This window comes from Rhinopithecus roxellana, chromosome 2, assembly GCF_007565055.1.
Source record: "Rhinopithecus roxellana isolate Shanxi Qingling chromosome 2, ASM756505v1, whole genome shotgun sequence".
Classification (NCBI taxonomy): Eukaryota; Metazoa; Chordata; class Mammalia; order Primates; family Cercopithecidae; genus Rhinopithecus; species Rhinopithecus roxellana.
In genome coordinates, this window is record NC_044550.1 from 183,460,314 (window position 1) to 183,482,541 (window position 22,228).

At 37.2% G+C, this 22,228-nt stretch overlaps 1 protein-coding gene across 1 annotated transcript in view; it reads left to right on the top strand.

Annotated features, from left to right (window-relative positions):
* GC (GC vitamin D binding protein) overlaps positions 1-22,228 on the top strand; it is a 44,692-nt gene that overhangs the window by 8,795 nt on the left and 13,669 nt on the right. The window contains exons 2-9 of the mRNA XM_010384115.2: positions 6,085-6,154; positions 7,051-7,183; positions 9,912-10,123; positions 11,927-12,059; positions 12,360-12,454; positions 18,653-18,782; positions 19,831-20,033; positions 21,972-22,101. Coding sequence (XP_010382417.1) covers positions 6,085-6,154; positions 7,051-7,183; positions 9,912-10,123; positions 11,927-12,059; positions 12,360-12,454; positions 18,653-18,782; positions 19,831-20,033; positions 21,972-22,101 — 1,106 coding nt within the window. The remainder of the gene's footprint in view (positions 1-6,084; positions 6,155-7,050; positions 7,184-9,911; positions 10,124-11,926; positions 12,060-12,359; positions 12,455-18,652; positions 18,783-19,830; positions 20,034-21,971; positions 22,102-22,228) is intronic.

A 22,228-nucleotide genomic window follows, 5' to 3' on the forward strand; every position in this document is an offset into this window, starting at 1 on the left:
GAGATAGATCATATGCAGCTAGCCAGGGAGGCAGAATCACCACCACTTACTGTTTATATCACCTTATCAAAGAAGTGCCATGTGGAACTATGACTATGCCATCCCTTGATGAATGATATTTCCTTCAAATTTTATAATACTTGCTTAATGAAGTGACTTTTATGGGAATGTCCAGAATTGTGCCAAGTATCCAGGACCTAAAAATTTAGACATGAGCTTTTCCCTGAAAGAGCTTTCATGGAAAATGAGGACAATTTTGCTTAAAGGAAATATTAGTATATGCCTCCTTTATAAGATCTATCAGCAAACGTGTAGTGAGTATTACTTCAAGTCTCTGTTGCTACTAAGACCAAAGCGCCTGAGTCTTTCAACCAACCTGCTTACCTTTCTGTTTTCCTGTGCCAAACCCTGCAAACTTTTTTTTTTTTAAAAAGAGAGAAAATGAAGAATAAGAATGACTTCCAGGACTGATAGTCTGAGATTAAGATTTTAGACAGGCATGAATAATAATGAATCTTTTGATACCATAAAAAGAAGAGCACTAAATTTCAATAGAGTAATGATCTAACTCACGGACAAAATGTGCTCAAAAAGTTATATGTTATTTAGAAGTTAAAGTACAATTTTCATAGAAATAGTTTAAATACAGAAATGAAGTTCTTAAAATGATGCATAAAAATAGGTAGTAAACATGGGATGTAAACTGTGATAACCACAAACCTCATAGAATTTTTGTGAGGATTAAAGTAGGCAATATATGTCAAATATTTAAAACCATACCACCAAATTGTTGGCACTCAAATTTTAATTGTTATCATGATGTTACTATTATTTATTCTTATATTGCTTTAGAACCTAAGTGCTTCAATGTATTCTGAGCTTCCAAGTTAAATGCAGGGGATATCATCTTTACCCATCCCAAAAGTGGAAGAGGGAAACCTCCTCCTCTATCTTTACCCTCACAAAACCAATTATAGATGAGGAGGTAACCAACCCACAAAAGGAAAGAGAGGTGGGATGAGATGCACGGAGAAAAAAAAAAATACTTCCTCTGGGACTTTGGTGAGTGTCACAAAGGACAGGCAACCACCTGAGGTGAACCCAAGGACATTAGTTTGAGTGAGTCTGTGATGCTGCCTCCTATTGCAGTTGCAGTTTCTGAGTAATTAACCCAATGACTATGTATCTTTTGCTGTTTTCACTTGTGTTTGAATTTTCAAAGTCTGAAAGGACACTCAATTTGTTCCACTGATATCATCCTACGAGGTACCATTAACTTCTAGATTAGTTTATCTATAGATGTCATGTGGGTCTCTGGGTTTAGTATTAAAAGGGTTGAATTTCCTTCCATTGACTCAAGCTCACACTTTTTCATTGGCAATATTTCTAGTGATATAGAAATCTCTTATAACCAGATCAGCTTCCTAAACCAACTCAATAATGTTTACTCTTTAAGTAAATTCACTACTATGAAATCGACAATATCATGCCTGACTAGTTTGAATAAACACTGCAAACCATATTCTTAAAAGGTAAATTTATTTTTAAAAATACTAACAAATATACTGAGCTTTTCTGTCAGTACAGAATAGAAATAAAAATGTCGAAGAAATGAAATTGTGAAAATATAAAATGCCCAACAGAGCTATTAAAGCCCGTGATTCTCCAGAACACAATAGGAAAACAGCAACTTGAGACAATTCCAGCATCCTATATGAGCACTTATTTATGTCATTGTTATTTAGGATCCATTTATGTTCCTGGTATAAAAATAACTGTTCTAGGGAGCCAAATTAGGTTTTAGTGAAAGACTAGTAATAGTGAAGGCATGCAAATACCTACTGTAATAAACTTTGTAACAAGACAGTATCTTATTAGCGATCCCCATTGGAACGAAAGTTACATGAGGGCAAGGATGTGTCTATTTTGGGCTCCACTGTATGTTCAAATTCAATATTGAACCCAATGTCTGGCACAAAGTAAGCCTCACAAAATATCTGTTGCATGTATGAATGAATATTGTCAACTCTGTTGGCAGAGGTAAGGTGCCTGAAGCAGCAAAGATTTCCTGAAAATAAATCACACTGGCTTTCAAAAGTTCAGAATTAAACAAGACTTACCAGAATGTTTCACAATATAGATAAAAAGTGGTACATGCTATCACAAAAGGCACAAATTCTGTTGGTGAAATTAGTAAACACTTAGTACTGTGGGGGGTCACTTGATGTGAAAGTGATTTCATCAGAGTCACTAAGATTATGCCAATATTTACTAGAGCCATATCAAAGTCCAAATCACCTTCTTTATAACCAAATGGTACATTTGAAAACAGAGCATATAATTTACAGTTCGTTTGAGACAAGATTTAACTGTATGAATTGGAGTGGGCTCAACTGGTTTTACACTAAAAACATTTATTAAGCAGTATTCCATGGAATGGGGAATCAATTCGTAATAATCACATTGTAAATTAACTTTAGTATTTATTTGCTGTATTTGTAAATTGAGACAATGATTAACATTCATTGGCTTTCTCTTGTAAGCTAGATATCTTCTCTTTGGACAAATACATTTATAAAATTATTTTATCAGAAGTGCATTTTGGGTATTTCACGTGAAAGATCATGGTGCAACGGCTTCCTCTACAGGTTATTTTTATATTCTAATTCTGAGCTTTCTCAATATCCCTCGAGCTGCCTCTGTTGCTTCCTGTTATGCCCAAGGCTGAATGTTCCAGCAAAAATAGTTTCAAAACCACTTTAAGCCTTATGCAGTCCATCTAGTTTCCAACTTTTCTCTCATCAGTTTGTATTCTAACTAAAGCAGTATATAATGCCCACGAATTCTAAAGTGCTGTATGCAAACACAAATAGTTAATTCAATTCAAATGATTTAATGAGATAACATGCAATACCCATTTACACTACCTTCACATGCACACTCACATTCCCATAATATATGAAATGAAACGTTACATTTTTAGTGAAATGAGAAATCGGAATCTGGAAGGTTAGAAACAAAATATTTCTCAAAATGTTCATCGGGGGTACCCCATTTGAATACAAGATTTCACTTTGCATGTTATTGAATGATCACAAGAGAAGTACTAATAAAAATAACCTCTTCCATTTTGTAGGGTGAATTTAAACAAACTTAGCTCCTATTTATTATAAGGAAAAGAAGTTCTTATTAGAGCTATTTTTTGTGTGTCTTAAAACACAGCAAGCCTTGGGAAAAAATATTTCTTATAATCTCTCACTATTTTTAAAAGAGACGAGTTTCTAATCCCCAGCAAGTGATCTTATAGATGATGAGGATACATTGTACTAAATTCAGGGATCTTTACAATGTATGGTTATTTAAATCTATTTTGATATTTACAATGATAAAACAAACTCACCTCTTCAAAAGGCTGCTTTCATTTCAGTTATAAAATAGCCACAGTTGGAATAAAGATTGCTTACACTGAACTAAAATCTACTGCCATATAACTGCCAGCCATTTTTCATAGGAGCTTTAGGAGTAAACTAAAACAACTATTGACATCGTAAGTACAGCTCATCACCACATGAGCACAGTTCCAGCCCCAATTCTTTTCTCTGTGTTCTAGTCTTCAATTCCATAGAATACCATTAATGAATAATGGAAGCTTTCTGCCTTGCTTAACCTTTGGAACATGTCACAATATTCAACCTTGTAAACTAATCAATACATTTCAGAAAAATGTACTTGATGTGAAGGTTCTCAGACATAACAGAGGTTTGTTGCAAGTGGCTGTTTTGGTTCCACTGACAATTAGCTTTATCAACCCTACGGCCTTGTCCTAGTTGCCAGAATAACATCAGACTCAGGATTCAGGTATGCGTGTTCTTTTCCACCTTCCAGGTGGTTTTGAGGGTGATTGAGTAAGTCTCTTGTTAAAAAGTGCTACTGAAGAATGTCTTTTTCTCACAATTATCAAATCTGACTTTTCTTACCACAAAAAAATTTTGGGGGACATCCATCCAAAAAATTACATGCTGCAACTGCTTCCTTTACAGGCAATCTGACATTAAGCAGGTGACACTAATCTGATGAATCATAAAAAAAAAAATTCAACCCTTTCAAGTCTGTATCCAATCACCACCACCTCCACTGCAAGCCATCAAATAGAAATTTCCACCCAGGCATATGTTTACGTAGTCTTCCATAGAATTGTAACTGTTAGAGAGGGGAGGACATCTTTGGGATTAACGCCTGACAGCAGTTACCATCATGTCACCTGAGATGACTTTCCCAACATTTAAAGTGAGAAGGACAAACCACTAAAAGTTAAACCCACTTAAAACAGAGAGTAGGCCATTTACATACTTCCTACATTTTTCCAGAAGATATAACATCACAGGAGGGAAATTTCCTGGGCTTATTTGCATAAATGATGAGTCAGGTCAGGAGAACACTGACTGATGTGTTCTCATATATGTGATGTGTTCATCACATATGTGATGGACATGCTGAACAAGAAGGTCTCATGATTAGTAAAGAACTCATCTCCCTCTGCAGTAACTAGCTCTTCCGTGTAGCATGAATGAACTCAAGAGCAGGTCCTGGATTTTTCTGTTCCCTCTCAAATACCAATGTCATTTCATCGTGAGAATGCCTAGTTGTATTTAATAGTCAAAAATGTTTTAATTCATTGAAAGTTGAAGCTACTCCCCCATTCAGGACTGTTTCAGTCCTGCTGCCTGTGGTGGGAAAGGAGGACACAGATACCTGCCTCTCGTCTTCTTTGCCTATTCTCTTTTCCTGCTTCCTCCCGCTCTCTAAGTTGCTTCTAGCTCCTCCAGGGATAACACAGGAAAGGAGAAGCTAGTAAGAGAGATAGTAGCAGGAAAAACTCAATTCAATGGACAAAAATTTCAGTGGGCAGCATGGTGAGCCAAGGTTGTCTCCTCTGGTTATGAAGGTGTGCAAAGCTACCCGTTTTCTCTTACTGTGTTCTTTGGTGATCTCTCTCCCTCGTTATTTCTGGAGATCTCGAATATGCAGCTGGCACCTTAAGCCTCTCCTCTGGGCCCCTGGTTTTCAAATTGCCTACCTCCACACAGAGACCCAACTGTTGGCAGTCACTGCTCTGTAAATAGCACTTTTTGAGGGATGGAGCTGGGACTGGGGGAAATATATTTAAGACAACTCCTGGCCAGCTCACTCTCCTGCTTGAGCTACATCAGGTCTGCAGGTCACACGACAGCTTCCCACCCAGTCCTCTACCTTGTTCTCCAGGCCACTTAGCAAGCCCATCGCCCTCTAGATTTCTCCAGCCTGAATCAGACACCTGTCCATTACACCCCAAACTCCAAGAGTCCTCTGTCAAGCGCTGAGTGGTGTCTTGAAGCCCTTATCACTATGTGAAAGTGAAAGGAAACACCCCACCATCCCCCAGACTCACCACACTAACTTTGTCCAAAATATTCTTTACCTGATTTCTGTCTTGTCCCCAGCTGAATTCCTAGCTTTCCCTTAGACAGCCAGGAGCCTAGTAGCAGAGCACAGGTGGCAGCACTAACTCTCTTGTACCTCCTTTAAAGTCCTGCATTAGTGGCGCCAGCCCCTCACCTTGGAGTGGAGACACTCTCCACTTATTTGTTGTTCTTTTTTTCTTTTCAGGACTTAGGTAAAACTGAGACAATAAAACAAAGAAGGGAGGAAGCAGGGTGGGAAGGAGGGAGGGAAGGAGAAAAATTCTCGTTTAGGTATCATTATAAAGATAGGACCTAACAGTTGCCATATCAATAGCTTCAGACTCGCTAGTCGACATGTGTCATTTGACTCACCTACATTCAGTATTAGTTTACTCTCTCCTTTGGTTCTGCTGGTGACTAAAATATAACAGAATGCCATAAAATTGTGGCCTGATGTGAGAGAAGAGCTAGAAAGGCTCCCAAAATATGAAATTGCGTATAAACATTGAGAAAATACGACTTTCACCATAGGCCACGTGGAAGATCACTTTGTACAAGATCACCTTAAGCTTTATACAAGTACATGTAACATAATAGTCATCAAAAGGGGAAACATACAAATTTTTCTATTTCTGCCTCCTAGGCCGGGATTATGAAAAGAATAAAGTCTGCAAGGAATTCACCCAACTGGGAAAGGAGGACTTCACATCTTTGTAAGTGTGCAGTAGCCACTCCCTCTCTTGGTGATTTGATCTTGGACAAAACTGAGTGTGAGGTAACTTTGACTCAGCATGGAGGTTAATCCTTAATCCTTGCCAAGAGTAAGAGGATAGAGCCCCAGGCCCAATGTAGGCACAGGAGTCAAGCAAATTAAGGACAGCCAGAGATTCCAGTTGACGTTTTGTTACCACAGTCTAAGAATTTGTCACCAGTAAGTTTATGAATGAGTTCAAAGATAATACGTAAAGCATAGCTTTCTAATTTCAATTAAAATGCAGTAGTACATTCCAGGAATCTGGGAAACCAAGGCAATGAGGTGCAGAGCAAGTACATTTGGGGAGGCTTAAGAAGGACAATACCAGACTGGTTTGATGGAAGCCCTAAGTTCAATTTCTACTGCTTTCCAAGATAAATTTGCCTAGAACAAAAACTGCTTTTTAAATTAAACCTCATTTTTTTCAGTGGTCAAATAAAGAAGTAAATGTGTACAATATTTCATTTAAACATTGAACAGGTTTCTTATTTATGTGCCAAAATGTAAAAAAAAAGTTTCAGTTCTGGTCGGGCACAGTGGCTCACGCCTGTAATCCCAGCACTTTGGGAGGCCGAGGAGGGCAGATCACAAGGTAAAGAGATCTAGACCATCCTGGCCAACATGATGAAACCCTGTCTCTACTAAAAATACAAAAATTTGCCAGGCGTGGTAGTGCACACCTGTAGTCTCAGCTACTCGGGAGGCTGAGGCAGGTGAATCGCTTGAACCCAGGAGGCAGAGATTGCAGTGAGCTGAGATCGCACCACTGTACTCCACCCTGGGCAACAGAGCAAGACTCTGTATCAAAAAAAAAGTTTCAGTTATAATTGATATATTGTCTTATTTTCCCCTCAGGTCACTAGTTCTGTACAGTAGAAAATTTCCCAGTGGCACGTTTGAACAGGTCAGCCAGCTTGTGAAGGAAGTTGTCTCCTTGACCGAAGCCTGCTGTGCGGAAGGGGCTGACCCTGACTGCTATGACACCAGGGTAGGTTTCTGTGGTTGGCTGTCTCTGTGGCAGCCCAGAGAAGTAAGCCAAAATAGGCTTTTATACCATGTGTTGAAAAAGTTTTAGACAGCAACTCCACTTACTCCTAGTTTGGGAGAAATACGAAGCCTGTTGTCTTTAGAGCCCGGTTTATTCTAACATAAAGAGTCAATGTTACCCATTATTCCTACAAGGTTCAAATGAGAAAACTGGGTCATATTAAATATTAAATATACATTGCTAGCAAGAAGCAGTTACAAAATATAAATCCAGATATGACTCTAAAACCTAAGTTTTTATCACCATACATTTGATCGTCTCAAATATCAGCCCATGGATCATAATTCTAAGTGAAGTAACTCAGAAATGAAAACCCAAATAGCATATGTTGTCACTTATAAGTGGGAGCTAAGCTACGAGTATGCAAAGGCATAAGAAGGACACAATGGACTTTGGGAATTTGCAGGGAAGGGTGAAGGGGGCAAGGGATAAAAAACTATACATTGGGTACAGTGTATACTGCTCTGACGATAGGTGCACCAAAATCTCAGAAATCACCCTGAAAGAGCTTAGCCATGTAACCAAAAACAAAATAGTTTTGTTCCCCCAAAACTATTGAACTATTGAAATTAAATATATATGTGTATACATATTTTTAAATATATTGTTAGATCATTAAATATATGCATATATATATATCAGCTCATGAACCTCTTGAAATAATCCTAAAATATTGTGTATAGCTTAAAAACCTGATCATAGCTTTATCCTCTTTTATTATCATGCCAGGGCTAGTACGAAGTGCTCCAGAATAATTTAGTGTTGGTCTCACATTTGGGAGGAGGATTCAAAAGTTGCCCTGTATGCACAAAACTAAATTCTAGGTTTCTCCCCTATAGCACTTATGCAAAAGTTAAAATGCTGAAATGAAAAGGGTTAAATCTAAGGAGTTTCAGCAATTTATTAATGCAGTCACCAGGCCTGATGCAAATGACATTTAGATGCATTTTGATAAAGGTTTTTACAGACAGATTTGTCTCACTGTTCAAGCCTTCAGCAGATATCATACAGAAAAAATGCTCCAAAGATCTGATTAGAATAGATTCTACACAACGAATATTCTTAGCCATTAATTGCTTTACCTGTCCCTTATTATTTTTTCAGAATTTTATAATCCTTTTCTTCCACCAACAAGTTCATGCATATTTTTTATTTCAACCTGAGCTTCTGTACCACCTTAAACTACAAAAGCATCAAATCATCAACCATGGTCAACATAACAGAGCACATTTTTATCTTATGTATTTGCTAATACATATTTGCTAATGTATTTGCTAATACATCCCTTGATCAGAGATATGATCTGTCTCTACAATCCTGGAGTGTAAGAGAACAGATATGACATTGATATTTTTTGCATATTTCTCTTTCTCCTGCTTGTTCAAAACATTTTTGAAAAGTGTTTCGAAATTTTGTCAACCTTTTTTTACTTGAAAGAAGATAACTTTAAAAAGGCAAAAAGAAGGGTTGCCAGGGAAGTGAATGGAAAGGAAAAAGATGGAATGAAAAGAGAGGATGAAAAAGAGAGAAAGAGTCTAATTTTTAACTTCTCTGAATCTGATGAAAGGATGGTATGGAAGATGGTGAGAAGTTAGTTTACATAAGTAATTTATCATGTTGCCATCCTTCACTGGTAGAAAAGATTTTTCAAAATTTTACCTTCAAAAGATGACTAACTTATAAATTCAGCCTGGGCGACAGAGCAAGACTCCGTCTCAAAGAAAAAAAAAAAAAAAAAGAATGTCAAAGTACTGTTTCCCATATAAATCCCAAAGTAATTTTTTCCATGATGACTATTTCTATTATTTTTTCCTCTATGGTGACTCTATTTTAGATTTTAATTTCAAATATGAAATTCTTTCCAAAAAGAGCATTTTGATGCTACGATTGTTTTGATGGTGCTTAGTCTGCTCACAGGGATCAGTGTAGCATTGCTGAAGCAGTAAATGCAGGTGCATCAGTGGTTTTCAACCTACACTACACCTGCACATGAATCTTGGAGCTTTGGGAAAAACAGATTTTCCGGTCCTATTTTTGACCTACTGAAACAGAATTTTTGTGTTGTGCAACCAAAGCGTTTTTTGTTTTATGCACTCTATGTGTAATTCTGATGCAAAAGCAGGTTCAAGAATCGTTAGGTAAGAGAATGCAAATAACGTAGAAAGTTATGGGAGCCAGCAATGAAGAGTCTGCTCATTTCATAAAGGGAGGGGAGGACAGCTCATTTAATAAACAGAGGGAGGTCCTCCTCACTCTTAATGGGGCATTTGCAGCAGAAAGCAGGTGGGAGATGATGACAGAATCACCAGTGGAGCTATTTCAAATGACCCTCTCACCCTCAGAGATGTTAATATCCCCATGGAGGAACACTGGGCTAGAGAATACAATTCTAATATCTCTAATCAGATAAATACTGTCCATTTATTATTCAAAGTTCTATTTTTGTTCTACTCTGAGGAGTCATTTATTAACATAAATAAGATCCTATACTTGCCAATAATCGTACAACTTGTCATGTTAAAAAAATCACCTCATGGAGCCCTTGGCATGAATACATAGTTACAATTGAGAATTTTCTAATTATAGGCTAAGATATTATATTAAATGGAGGTCTAGGAGCCTGGAAATTTACATATATATATGAGTTTCCTTTTTTCTTCTCTTCCAGACCTCAGCACTGTCTGCCAAGTCCTGTGAAAGTGACTCTCCATTCCCTGTTCACCCAGGCACTGCTGAGTGCTGCACCAAAGAGGGCCTGGAACGAAAGCTCTGTATGGCTGCTCTGAAGCACCAGCCACAAGAATTCCCTACCTACGTGGAACCCACAAATGATGAAATCTGTGAGGCATTCAGGAAAGATCCAAAGGAATTTGCTGATAAGTGAGCGCTTTCATCATAAGTAGAACTTTAGGGCCTAAAATATCAGACATGACTCCAATATAACTCCCAACTCTGTGGAAACACCTCTTCTACAGCAATCTGAACAAATTATGGTAACTTGACTGTCATCCAAGGCAGCCAATCTTCCCTTTGGTGTTGAGTTTAGAGAATGCCTTTCTCAGAGATAAAATCAATTTTCCCAAACTCTTACTAACCCTAATCCTATTATCTTAATCAGAATCACTTGAGTCTCCTGTCCACAGGCTATACTTTCAAATATTTGACAGCCCCTGTGGTGATTTCCCTGATGCTAAGGATCATTGCGTATGTCACATGATAGAAGCAGTTCTATTGCTGTACACATTTTAAATACTTAATGTCCAGTAAAGCATAAAAAATAAACAGCTTCTCTCTTCACTCCTATACATCCCAGAAACAGGTGACGTGTACATGTGAACATGACACATCTACTACATCAAGTAATCATGTAACCTGGAAATTTTTATTGTTTAACATGCATAAGGGGCCAGATTATAAACTGATTCTTTCTGTTAGTCTTGGAAAATCACAAAAATGAACAAAACTGGGGGAAAATACATTTATTAAAATAAGAAATATATACATATTCAAAAAGCAGAAGCAATGTCATTCAAAGTGGTCACAAATTGTAAAAATTAGTAGGATTGCTCATTCCTGTCAATCTTCTTTTTTTTTTTTTTTTTTTTTTTGAGACGGAGTTTCACTCTTGTTGCCCAGGCTGGAGTGCAACGGCAAGATCTCGGCTCACCGCAACCTCTACCTCCCTGGTTCAAGAAATTTTCCTGCCTCAGCCTCCGTAGTAGCTGGGATTATAGGCATGTGCCAACACGCCCGGCTAATTTTGTATTTTTAGTAGAGATGCGGTTTCTCCATGTTGGTCAGGCTGGTCTCGAACTCCCAACCTCAGGTGATCCACCCACCTCGGCCTCCCAAAGTGCTGGGAATATAGGCGTGAGCCACCGCGCCCGGCTCCTGTCAATTTTCAAAGAGGATGTTGCCCAGAATTTCCGAGTCCCTTATAGATCCATAAAGACATCTATTCTCAGAAACAGAAATTATTTATTCCAACAAATAAGTAATCTATGCATAATAATTATCTAAAATAATAAACTGAGATCAATAAGGAAAAATAAATCTAGTAATTACACTCATTTTAATTAATTCAATTAGCAGCTTAATTAACAAGCAGCTACCATGGGTGATTCACCTGACTAGACATGAAGTGAATAAAGGGATGAATGGCCCCTCCTTTCACACAAACCACATAGAAATTTGTAAATCTATTTTTAGTGAATATACTGATTAATAGTGCAGTATTACAACCTTTTCTCTAAATTCTTAGTGTTTTTCAGATATTAAAACTATAAATTAATGTAACATATATCTTTTCTCCATCAAAATACTTCCTAAAAAGCAGGTTTTTGGGGCCAAGCATGGTGACTCACATCTGTAATCCTAGCACTTTGAGAGGCTGAGGTGGGAGGATCACTTGAGCCCAGGAGTTGAAGACCAACCTGGGCCAATTAGTGAGACCTAATTTCTACAAGAAATTTAAAAATTAGATGAGCATGGTGGCATACACCTGTAGTCCCAGCTACTCAGGAAGCTGAAGCAGGAGGATCACTTGAGCCCAGGAAGTTGAGTGAGCTATGATTATACCAGTGTACTCCAGCCTGGATGACAGGGCAAGACACTGTCTCAAATAACAAAGTAGATTTTGTTTATTCACAAATTTTTTGACCAATTCTATTTTTTCCTCCACAGATTTATGTGGGAATATTCCACTAATTATGGACAAGCTCCTCTGTCACTTTTAGTTAGTTACACCAAGAATTATCTTTCTATGGTAGGGTCCTGCTGTACCTCTGAAAGCCCAACCGTATGCTTTTTGAAGGAGGTATGTCCCATTTTACTTATTACATGTTTATGTTTTTTCTTCTGATAGCATTCCTTTTAGATAATGGTAGGAATCGAGATTTTACAATCAGTAAAAGTTTCTAAAATGCCTCCCTTGCATCTTCTTAATTGGAAAATAAAAGTAATACCTCTGGAAAAGTAATATCAATAAGTTCCTTTCGTCAGTGTTCAGTTTCCTAGTCATTAAAAAATCATGAAATTAATAGTCCCTATTTTTGCCATTTATACAATATTCAATGAATCTTGACCATCTAATGAGATTCTTTCACTTGTTTTCTAGAGACTCCAGCTTAAATATTTATCACTTCTCACCACTCTGTCAAATAGAGTCTGTTCACAATATGCTGCTTATGGGGAGAAGAAATCAAGGCTCAGGTAAAGATTAAGTGCTATTGTCATATTTAGATGTTTGGTTCTGCAGTATCTCTCCATAATTTTAGGGTTTTTTAAGAAGATGCCTATATTGAAGGACATAACATAGACTTTTCAGCTCCAATAATCTTCAAAAATCTGGCCAAATTCTTCTTTTCTTTTCTCTATACAGGTTATGAACAATAAGGAAAAAGTTTATATCATAAAACATGAGATTTCCTTTTAATCAATCTTTTCCGTATAGTTGACCACTAGAAAATATTTTTTCAGTGTTCATATTAGCATATGTTACAAACAAAAAAGCAGAAAACAAAAACAAACAAACAAACCACAACCTTTTTGTTTATTAATTACTATTTGCCTTGCGTAATTTATCTTGGAATGAGACATCTGAAATCTTACTTATTGTATGAAGACTTGTGCTATATAGTATATATCTCTTGCCCTTCATTAATGTATTCTCATTAGTTATCTACTGTTGTATTAGTCTATTTTCACTCTGCTGATAAAGACATACCTGAAAGTGGGGAATTTACAAAAGAAAGAGGTTTAATTGGACTAACAGTTCCACATGGCTGGGGAGGCCTCACAATCATGGTGGAAAGCAAGGAGGAGCAAGTCACATCTTGCGTGGATGGCAGCAGGCAAAGAGGGAGCTTGTGCAGAGAAACTCCTGTTCTTAAAACCATCAGATCTCATGAGAATCATTCACTATCATGAGAAGAGCACAGAAAAGGCCCACCCCAATAAATCAGTCACCTCCCACTGGATTCCTCCCATGACATGTGGAAATTGTGGGAGTTATAATTCAAGATGAGGTTTGTGTGGGGACACAGCCAAACCATATCATCCCACCCCTGTCACCTTCCAAATCTCATGTCCTCACATTTCAAAACAAATCATGCCTTCCCAACAGTCTCCCAAAGTCTTAACTCACTTCAGCATTAACTCAAAAGTCCACAGTACAATGTCTCATCCAAGGCAAGGCAAGTCCCTTCTGCCTATGAGCCTGTAAAATCAAAAGCAAGCTAGCTACTTTCTAGATACAATGGGGGTATAGGCACTGGGTAAATGCGGTCATTACAAATGGGAGAAATTGGCCAAAACAAAGGGGCTACAGGCCCCATGCAAGTTCAAAATCCAGTGAGGCAGTCAAATCTTAAAGGTCCAAAATGATCTCCTTTGACTCCATGTCTCATATCCAGGTCATGCTGACGCAACAGGTAGATTCCCATGGTCTTGGGCAGCTCCGCCTCTGTGACTTTGCAGGAGACAGCCTCTCTCCCAACTGCTTTCAAAGGCTCGCATTGAGCAGCTGTGGCTTTTCCAGGTGCACAGTGCAGGCTGTCAGTAGATCTACCATTCTGGGGTCTGGAGAATGGTGGCCCTCTTCTCACAGATCCACAAAGCAGTGCCCCAGTAGGGACTCTATTTGGAGGCTTCACACCCACATTTCCCTTCTGCACTGCCATAGCAGAAGTTCTCCATGAGAACCCTGCCCCTGCAGCAAACCTCTGCCTGGACATCCAAGTGTTTCCATACATCCTCTGAAATCTAGGCAGAAGTTCCAAAACCCAGCTGTTCACTTCTGTGCACCCGCAAGTTCAACACCACATGGAAGCTGCCAAGACTTGAGACTTGCACCCTCTGAAGCCATGGCCCGAGCTCTACATTGGTCCCTTTCAGTCATGGCTGGAGCAGCTGGGACACAGGGCACCAAATCCCTAGATTGCACACAGCATGGGAACCCTGAGCCTGGTCTACGAAACCACTTTTTCCTCCTAGGTCTCCAGGCCTGTGATATGATCAGCTGCTGTGAAGACTTCTGACATGCCTTGAATACATTTTCCCTATTGTCCTAGGGATTAACATTCAGCTCTTTGTTACTTATGCAAATTTCTGCAGCCAGCTTGAATTTCTCCTCATAAAATGGGCTTTTCTTTTCTATCGCATTGTCTGCCTGCAAGTTTTCTGAACTTGTATGCTCTGCTTACCTTTTGAAACTGAATGCCTTTAACAGCACTCAAATCACCTCTTGAATGCTTTGCTGCTTGGAAATTTCTTCTGCCAGATACCCTAAATCATTTTCCTTAAGTTCAAAGTTCCACAGATCTCTAGGGCAGGGGCAAAATGTCACCAATCTCTTTGCTAATACACAACAAGAGTCACCTTTGCTCCAGTTCCCAAAAAGTTCCTCATTTCCATCTGAGACCACCTTAGCCTGGACCTTATCATCTGTGTTGCTATTAGCATTTTGGGCAAAGCCATTCAACAAGTCTCTAGGAAGTTTCAAACTTTCACACATCTTCCTGTCTTCTTTTGAACCCTGTTCAAACCTCTTCCTGTTACCCAGTTCCAAAGTCACTTCCACATTTTCCGGTATCTTTTCAGCAGCACCCCACTCCTGGTACCAATTTACTGTATTAGTCTGTTTTCATGCTGCTGATAAAGACATACCTGAGACTAGGCAATTTACAAAAGAAAGAGATTTAATTACTCACAGTTTCACGTGGCTGGGGAGGCCTCACAATCATGGTGGAAGGCAAGGAGGAGCAAATCATATCTTACATGGATGGTGGCAGGCAAAGAGAGAGTTTGTGCAGAGAAACTCCTGTTTTCAAAACCATCAGATCTTGTGAGATTCATTCACTATCATGAGAACAGCTCAGGAAAGACCACCCCCATAATTCAATCACCTCCCACCGAGTTTCTCCCACATGTGGGAATTGTGGAAGTTACAATTAAAGATGAAATTTGTGTGGGGACACAGCCAAACCATTTCAACTTTATATTTGCAACCTTCACTTTGATTTTTGTATGACTACTGTTAACTCGTATTTTAATTTTGATAGTTTCTGTGTTGCACTTCTCTCATACCTTCTCAAACATCTAGATTTACCAACTTTTTTCCCTCAGTACTTACAGTCTCTTTAACTCCTTCTACTATGCCCTACAAGCTTTTTTCCTCTAATGGTAATCAAAGAACTTCTTGCCAGCAATGCATAATAAGCTTCTGTAATGGGAATAGAAACTACTTTCTTGAGTTCTCTAAATATAAAATTATCTCAGAACTACTTGAATACTCAATGACAGTTTCTCTAGTCCTTTCTTTAACTTTCCTTTTACATAGAGATAGCGTGTCTGACAGGTAGAACAGAGGGAATTTATAATATAAAGCCACCATATATATTACTTAGTCATTAAATGATACTTGTCTTTATGTCTAGAAATGTACTTAAAGGAAATAGCATTTGCTATGAACAGATTTAGCTACAAAATGTTACTACCACTTTTTTACATTAAAAAATTAGAGATTTTCTAAATGTTCCAAGTTAATTATGATATATACATATTCTTTTTAAAGGCTACATAGTAATCCACTGTATGTGTATACCATATTTTCTTTATTTATTCATCTGTCAATGGACAATTGGATGGCTTCTGCCTCTTGGTTATTACATAATATATTGCTAAAATTATATAATAAAGAAATATTTAATGAAAACTATAAAACATTGCTAAAAGAAATCTAAAAAGAGCCGGGCGTGGTGGCTCATGCCTGTAATCCCAGCACTTTGGCAGGCCGAGGAGGGTGGAGCACAAGGGCAGGAGTTCGAGACCAGCCTGGCCAATGTGGTGAAACACCGTCTCTACTAAAAATACAAAACTAAGCCAGGCGGGTGGTGGCGCCTGTAGTCCCAGCTACTCAGGAGGCTGAGGCAGGAGAATCACTGGAACCCAAGAGGCAGAGGTTGCAGTGAGCCAAGATCATGCCATTGCACTCCAGCCTAGGTGACAGAGTAAGATTCTGTCTCAAAAAAAAAAAAAAGAAAGAAAAGAAAAAAGAAATCTAAAAAGATGGAAATAAATGGAAAGCTATCACATGCTTGTGGTTTGGAAGACCTAACACTGTTTAAATGAGAGCAATCTAGAGACTCGATGCAATCCCTATCAAAATCCTAATGCCATTTTCTGCAGAAATAGAAGAAAACATCCTAAAATACTCAAGAGTTCCCAAGTAGCCAAAATAATCTTGAAAACAGAACAAACTTGAAGGTCTAACACTTTTGATTTTAAAACATTCTACAAAGCAACAGTAATTAAGACAGTGTGATGCTGGCATGAAGACAGATATATAGGCCAATGGAACAGACTAGAGAGTCCAGAAATAAACTTTTGCATATATGGCCAAATGATTTTCAGCAAGGGTGCCAAGATTACACAATGGGGTTAAAAGATAGTCTCTTCAAAAAATGGTGCTGGAGAAATCACATATCTCCATGCAAAAGAATGAGGTTGGAACTTTATATAATGTATAAAAATCAATTCAAAAATGGATTGAAGACCCAAATATTAAGACCTAAAACTATAAAACTCCTAGAAGAAAACGTAGGAGAAAAGCTTTCAGGATTTTGGATTTGGCAATGATTTCTTGAATATGACACCCAAGTACAGGCAACAAAAGCATAAACAAACAAATAGAAGTACAACAAACTTTAAAACTTCTACATATCAAATGACACAATTAACAGGGCAAAAAGACAACCTACAGAATGGAGAAAATATTTGCAAATCATGTATCTGATAAAGGTTTAACATTCAGAATATACAAGAAACTTCTATATCTCAACAACAGAAACCAAGTAACTTAATTAAAATAGGGATAAAAGACTTGAATAAATAATTATTGAAAGAAAATATACTAATGTCCAATAAACATATGAAAAGATGCTCAACATCACTAACCTTAAGATACATGCAAATCAAGTCTACCACCATACCACTCTGAACACACCCAATCTCATCTGATCTCAGAAGCTAAATAGGGTCGGGCCTGGTTTGTATAATAACTGGATGGGAGAAATGCAGACCATAACCACAGTGAGGTATCACCTTACACCCATTAGGATAATCACTATCAAAAGAACAGAAATTGGCAAATATTAGCAAAAGATGCATAGAAATTGGAATGCTTGTACACTGTTGGTAGGAATGTAAAATGGTGTAATCATTATGGAAAACAGTATGGAAGTCCCTCAAAACATTAAAAATAGAATTAACATGTAAACCATCAATTCCACTTCTGGGTATATATCTTAAAAATTCAAAGCAGGATCTCAAAGAGATTTGCACTTCCATGTTCACTGCAAAATTATTCACAATAGTCAAGAGGTGGAAGCAACCCCTATGTCCATCAACAGATGAATGGATAAAGACAATGTGGTATACAATGGAATATTATGTAGCCTGAAAAAAGAAGAAAATCCTGTCACATGCTACAAGGATGAACCTTGAGGACTTTCATTATGCTAAGTGAAATATGCCAGTCTCAAAAAGATAAATACTCTATAATTCCACTCATATGAAGTATTTAAAGTAATCAAAATCATAAAGACAGAAAATAAAAAGGTGGTTGCCAAGGGACTGGAGGATGATGGAGGGGAAGTGGGAGCAGAGCAAATCAGTGTTTAATAAGTATAGTTTTAGTTTTGCATGAGCAAAATTTCTAGAGATCTGTTGCAAAGCAATGTAAATATAAACACTGAATGTATACCTTAAAAATGATTAAGATAGTAAATTTAATGTCATTTTCACCTCAATTTTTAAAAATATTTAATCATATTCATGATATATTAGGAATATTAATATAGAAAAAATACTTAATGATATTCCTGGTATATTAAGTGGAAAAGACAAATATGAGAATAGTATAGCATATCATTCACAAATAAAATATTTAAAGGTTACACATCCAAAATATGAACATTTATTAACTCGTGGTGTAAAGCTACAGGTCTCTATAGTTTCTAAAAAAATTTATAAAACACACTTTTTACAATTCTGTGAGAGGCCACAACAATACAACCTTGGCCTTATGAATAGAGAGAAACAGACATTTGTGATTTCTTCATTGATGCTTTGGATCTAACATTTTAAAGACATGCTTTCACTATGTAGATCTGGCAAGAAGAGAAGCTGCATTTGAGAACTGAAAATTTGAAAAGATTCATTAGGGATCCCTTGATCTTGAGTCTGTGTCTTGGGTACATAAGATCTATTGCATGGCAGATATGCTCCCATGCATCTCTTGAGGTCAAGGAGTTGAAACTGTGATATTATTTCTCCAAATAATGTGTTCATCATGAAACCAAGAAAACTAAGAATGTTGATAAGCTAACAAATTTACTTTTAACTGTTTAGCAATCTCATAAAGTTAGCCCAAAAAGTGCCTACTGCTGATCTGGAGCATGTTTTGCCACTAGCTGAAGATGTTACTAACATCCTCTCCAAATGCTGTGAGTCTGCCTCTGAAGATTGTATGGCCAAAGAGGTAAGACAACCTTTATTATCATTATCACCATGTGCCAGGTATTGAGTGCCAAGTACTGAGTGGCAGGTACTCTTCTAAGCTATATTTAATATGCAGTATCCTAACAGATGCTCACATGTATCCTGTGAAATATAAATAATTCTTAACATTGTACAGGTGAGAAAACCCAAGATTAGCAAGGGTCAATAATTTGAGACCACACAACTAGTAAGTGGCAAAGTCCACATGCAAAGATAAGATTATCTGATTCTCAAGACCTTATGCTACTTGCACTGTATGGTATTCATTAACCACATATGGTCATTTAAATTTAATTATAATTAAAGTTAAACATTTATATTTAAGTTGAATATGATTTAAAATTCAATTCTTCAGTTATACTAACTGCATTTCAAATGGACAATGGTAGGAGCTACTTCTGTTTTTATTACACTTTTTATAATTTGATGCCCATCTCAAATTTTTTTTACCATTTTTCATTTTCATAATCCTTTAAAATGATTTAAATTTGAATAATTGCTTTAGCTGAAGGTCAGTCTCCAAGGTCTTGTCAATCTCTGTAGTAATAGATACATTGTGTCACCTTGTCTTTTTCGATTAAAAACACGTCTGTGTTAATAGATGTTTTTCTATAAGGATTTATAATGGCTAAATAGGATTCTGTTGCCTATGTCCATGTCATGTATTACATCTATCTACCTAGACACACCATATTTTTATCTTACTAATCCTCTATTGTATTTAGGTTGTGTTGATTTTTTAAAACATTTTAATAAAATGCAATGTTGCACTTACTAGCCTTATAGTTGTCCTTTTATCCATAATTATTTTCTAAGTATAACTTCTTAAAAATAGAATTGTACATTTTTAAGACTTTTAGTACATATTAACAAATTGCCTTTCCAAATATTGTACCAATTTTCTTTCTGAGAGTATTCATACCGACTTTCATAAATGTGATGCCAAAGCTTGTAAGCCTATGTAATTCTTATTTTTAATTAAACTATCAGGAAACTAACAATGCACAAATTAACTTTTTGTTTTGTAGCTGCCTGAACACACAGTAAAACTCTGTGACAATTTATCCAAAAAGAATTCTAAGTTTGAAGAGTGTTGTCAAGAAAAATCAGCCATGGACATTTTTGTGTGCACTTACTTCGTGCCAGCTGCACAACCCCCCGAGCTTCCAGATGTGGAGCTGCCTACAAACAAAGATGTGTGTGATCAAGGAAACACCAAAGTTATGGATAAGTAAGTAGAGATGATGTGAAAACGTGTTCCCATTTTAAGTTCATCTGGACAAAAATTGGGGGCCAGCCAGATGGAGGGAAGGTATGCTATCACTCATTTCAAACATAGGCAAAGTACTACTTTTATGCTTTTCATGGACTTTAAGTATTTGTTAATTGATTGTAAATGACTAAAATTTGTGAAACACCATAATCAATTGCGTGTGATAGAAAGATTTTGGGTAGGGAAAAAGGAGCTTAGAGTTCCTAATTCTGCCTTCTCTGATTCTTGTGCACGGCCAAAAGAAGTGACTTGACAATTCTGAACGTCAGCCTATTGTTAATTAATTTGAAAATGTTAATACTTGCCTTATTTAGCACACAGATTGTTAATGAGAAATGCATGTAGAAATGTAAGTGAAAGTAAATGTGAAAACATATATTTGTATACAATGCTGAACACATGTAAAATACACGCAACCAGAAATGTTTTTAATATTATTAACTAGTTTTATCATATTACTTCTGGCTCAAAATCACAAATCTAAACCCTAAAGTATACTAAACTTTTGGACAATAAGCATTTGATACAAATAAAAGAGACAGCAAGCACAGAATATTTTTTTTTAGCATTATCGATATTCATTTTCATTAAATTTAAAAAGATTTAATGCAAAGAAATGGTAAACTTTTATCTTGTTTCATCCAACTAAAAAAAGAAGTAAGATAAATATACCATGGTTTGAATAGATGTGTATGCATCATCATGGCATAAAAATATTTCACAAATAGTTTGAAGCCACAGGTTGAAATATCAATTAGCAATATCAGATGGCAGAAGTTATATAGGACTGAAACTTTAATTTACATTTTTCTAAACGTTTATTGTTTTTATAAGTGCATACACAGCAGTGGGATAAGACATAATGAAATAATTTACACAAACCTATTTTCACAGAAAAGCCTTTTGAAGTACCCACTTGATGTTTTATATGGGGTCAATTATATTATGCTTGCACAAAGACAGTTCCATATGCATTTGAAGTAAATATGTTTACATATAATATATTTAAATGTATATTATAAGCAAAGCTTTAGTTCAATATTGACTAGTCACGATAGCAAGTATTAATAGCTTGTCTCTCAATGAAAGTATTTTATAATCCAAAGCCTGTTGATTTAGAGTCAGTCTGAGCTAAATCTCTTCTTTTTAATTAAGATGCAGAAACCGGCCAGGCGCGGTGGCTCAAGCCTGTAATCCCAGCACTTTGGGAGGCCGAGATGGGCAGATCACGAGGTCAGGAGATCGAGACCATCCTGGCTAACATGGTGAAACCCTGTCTCTACTAAAAAATACAAAAAACTAGCCGGGCGAGGTGGCAGGCGCCTGTAGTCCCAGCTACTCCGGAGGCTGAGGCAGGAGAATGGCGTAAACCCGGGAGGCGGAGCTTGCAGTGAGCTGAGATCCGGCCACTGTACTCCAGCCTGGGTGACAGAGCGAGACTCCGTCTCCAAAAAAAAAAAAAAAAAAAAAAAAAAAAAAAAAAAGATGCAGAAACCAAGTGCTCTGCCTTTATGACAGATATTTCACATTTCAAAATGTAGGCCGGGCACGGTGGCTCATCCCCACAATCCCAGCACTTTGGGAGGCTGACTCAGGCAGATCACTTGATGTCAAAAGTTCCAGACCACTCTGGCCAACATGGTGAAACCCCATCTCCACTGAAAATACAAAAATTAGTCGAGCGTGGTGGCAGGCAGCTATAATCCCAGCTACTTGGGAGGCTGAGGCATGAGAATCGCTTGAACCCGGGAGGCAGAGGTTGCAGTGAGCCAAGATGGTGCCACTTCACTCCAAACTGGGTGACAGAGGGAGACTCCGTCACAAAAAATAAATAAATAAATAAATAAATAAATATGTAAATATATAACACATATCTCCTTTTCTCTCTCATGCTAGGTATACATTTGAGCTAAGCAGAAGAACTCATCTTCCAGAAGTATTCCTCATTAAAGTACTTGAGCCAACTCTAAAAAGCCTTGGTGAATGCTGTGATGTTGAAGACTCAACTACCTGTTTTAATACTAAGGTATATTTGCTAGATTTTCTTTATCAAGCACATAGATCAAGGGTTGGAAAATTATAGTTCATGAGCCAAAACTTGCTCACTGCCTGCTTTTATATGGCCTACAAACTAAGAATAGAAGAATGGTTTT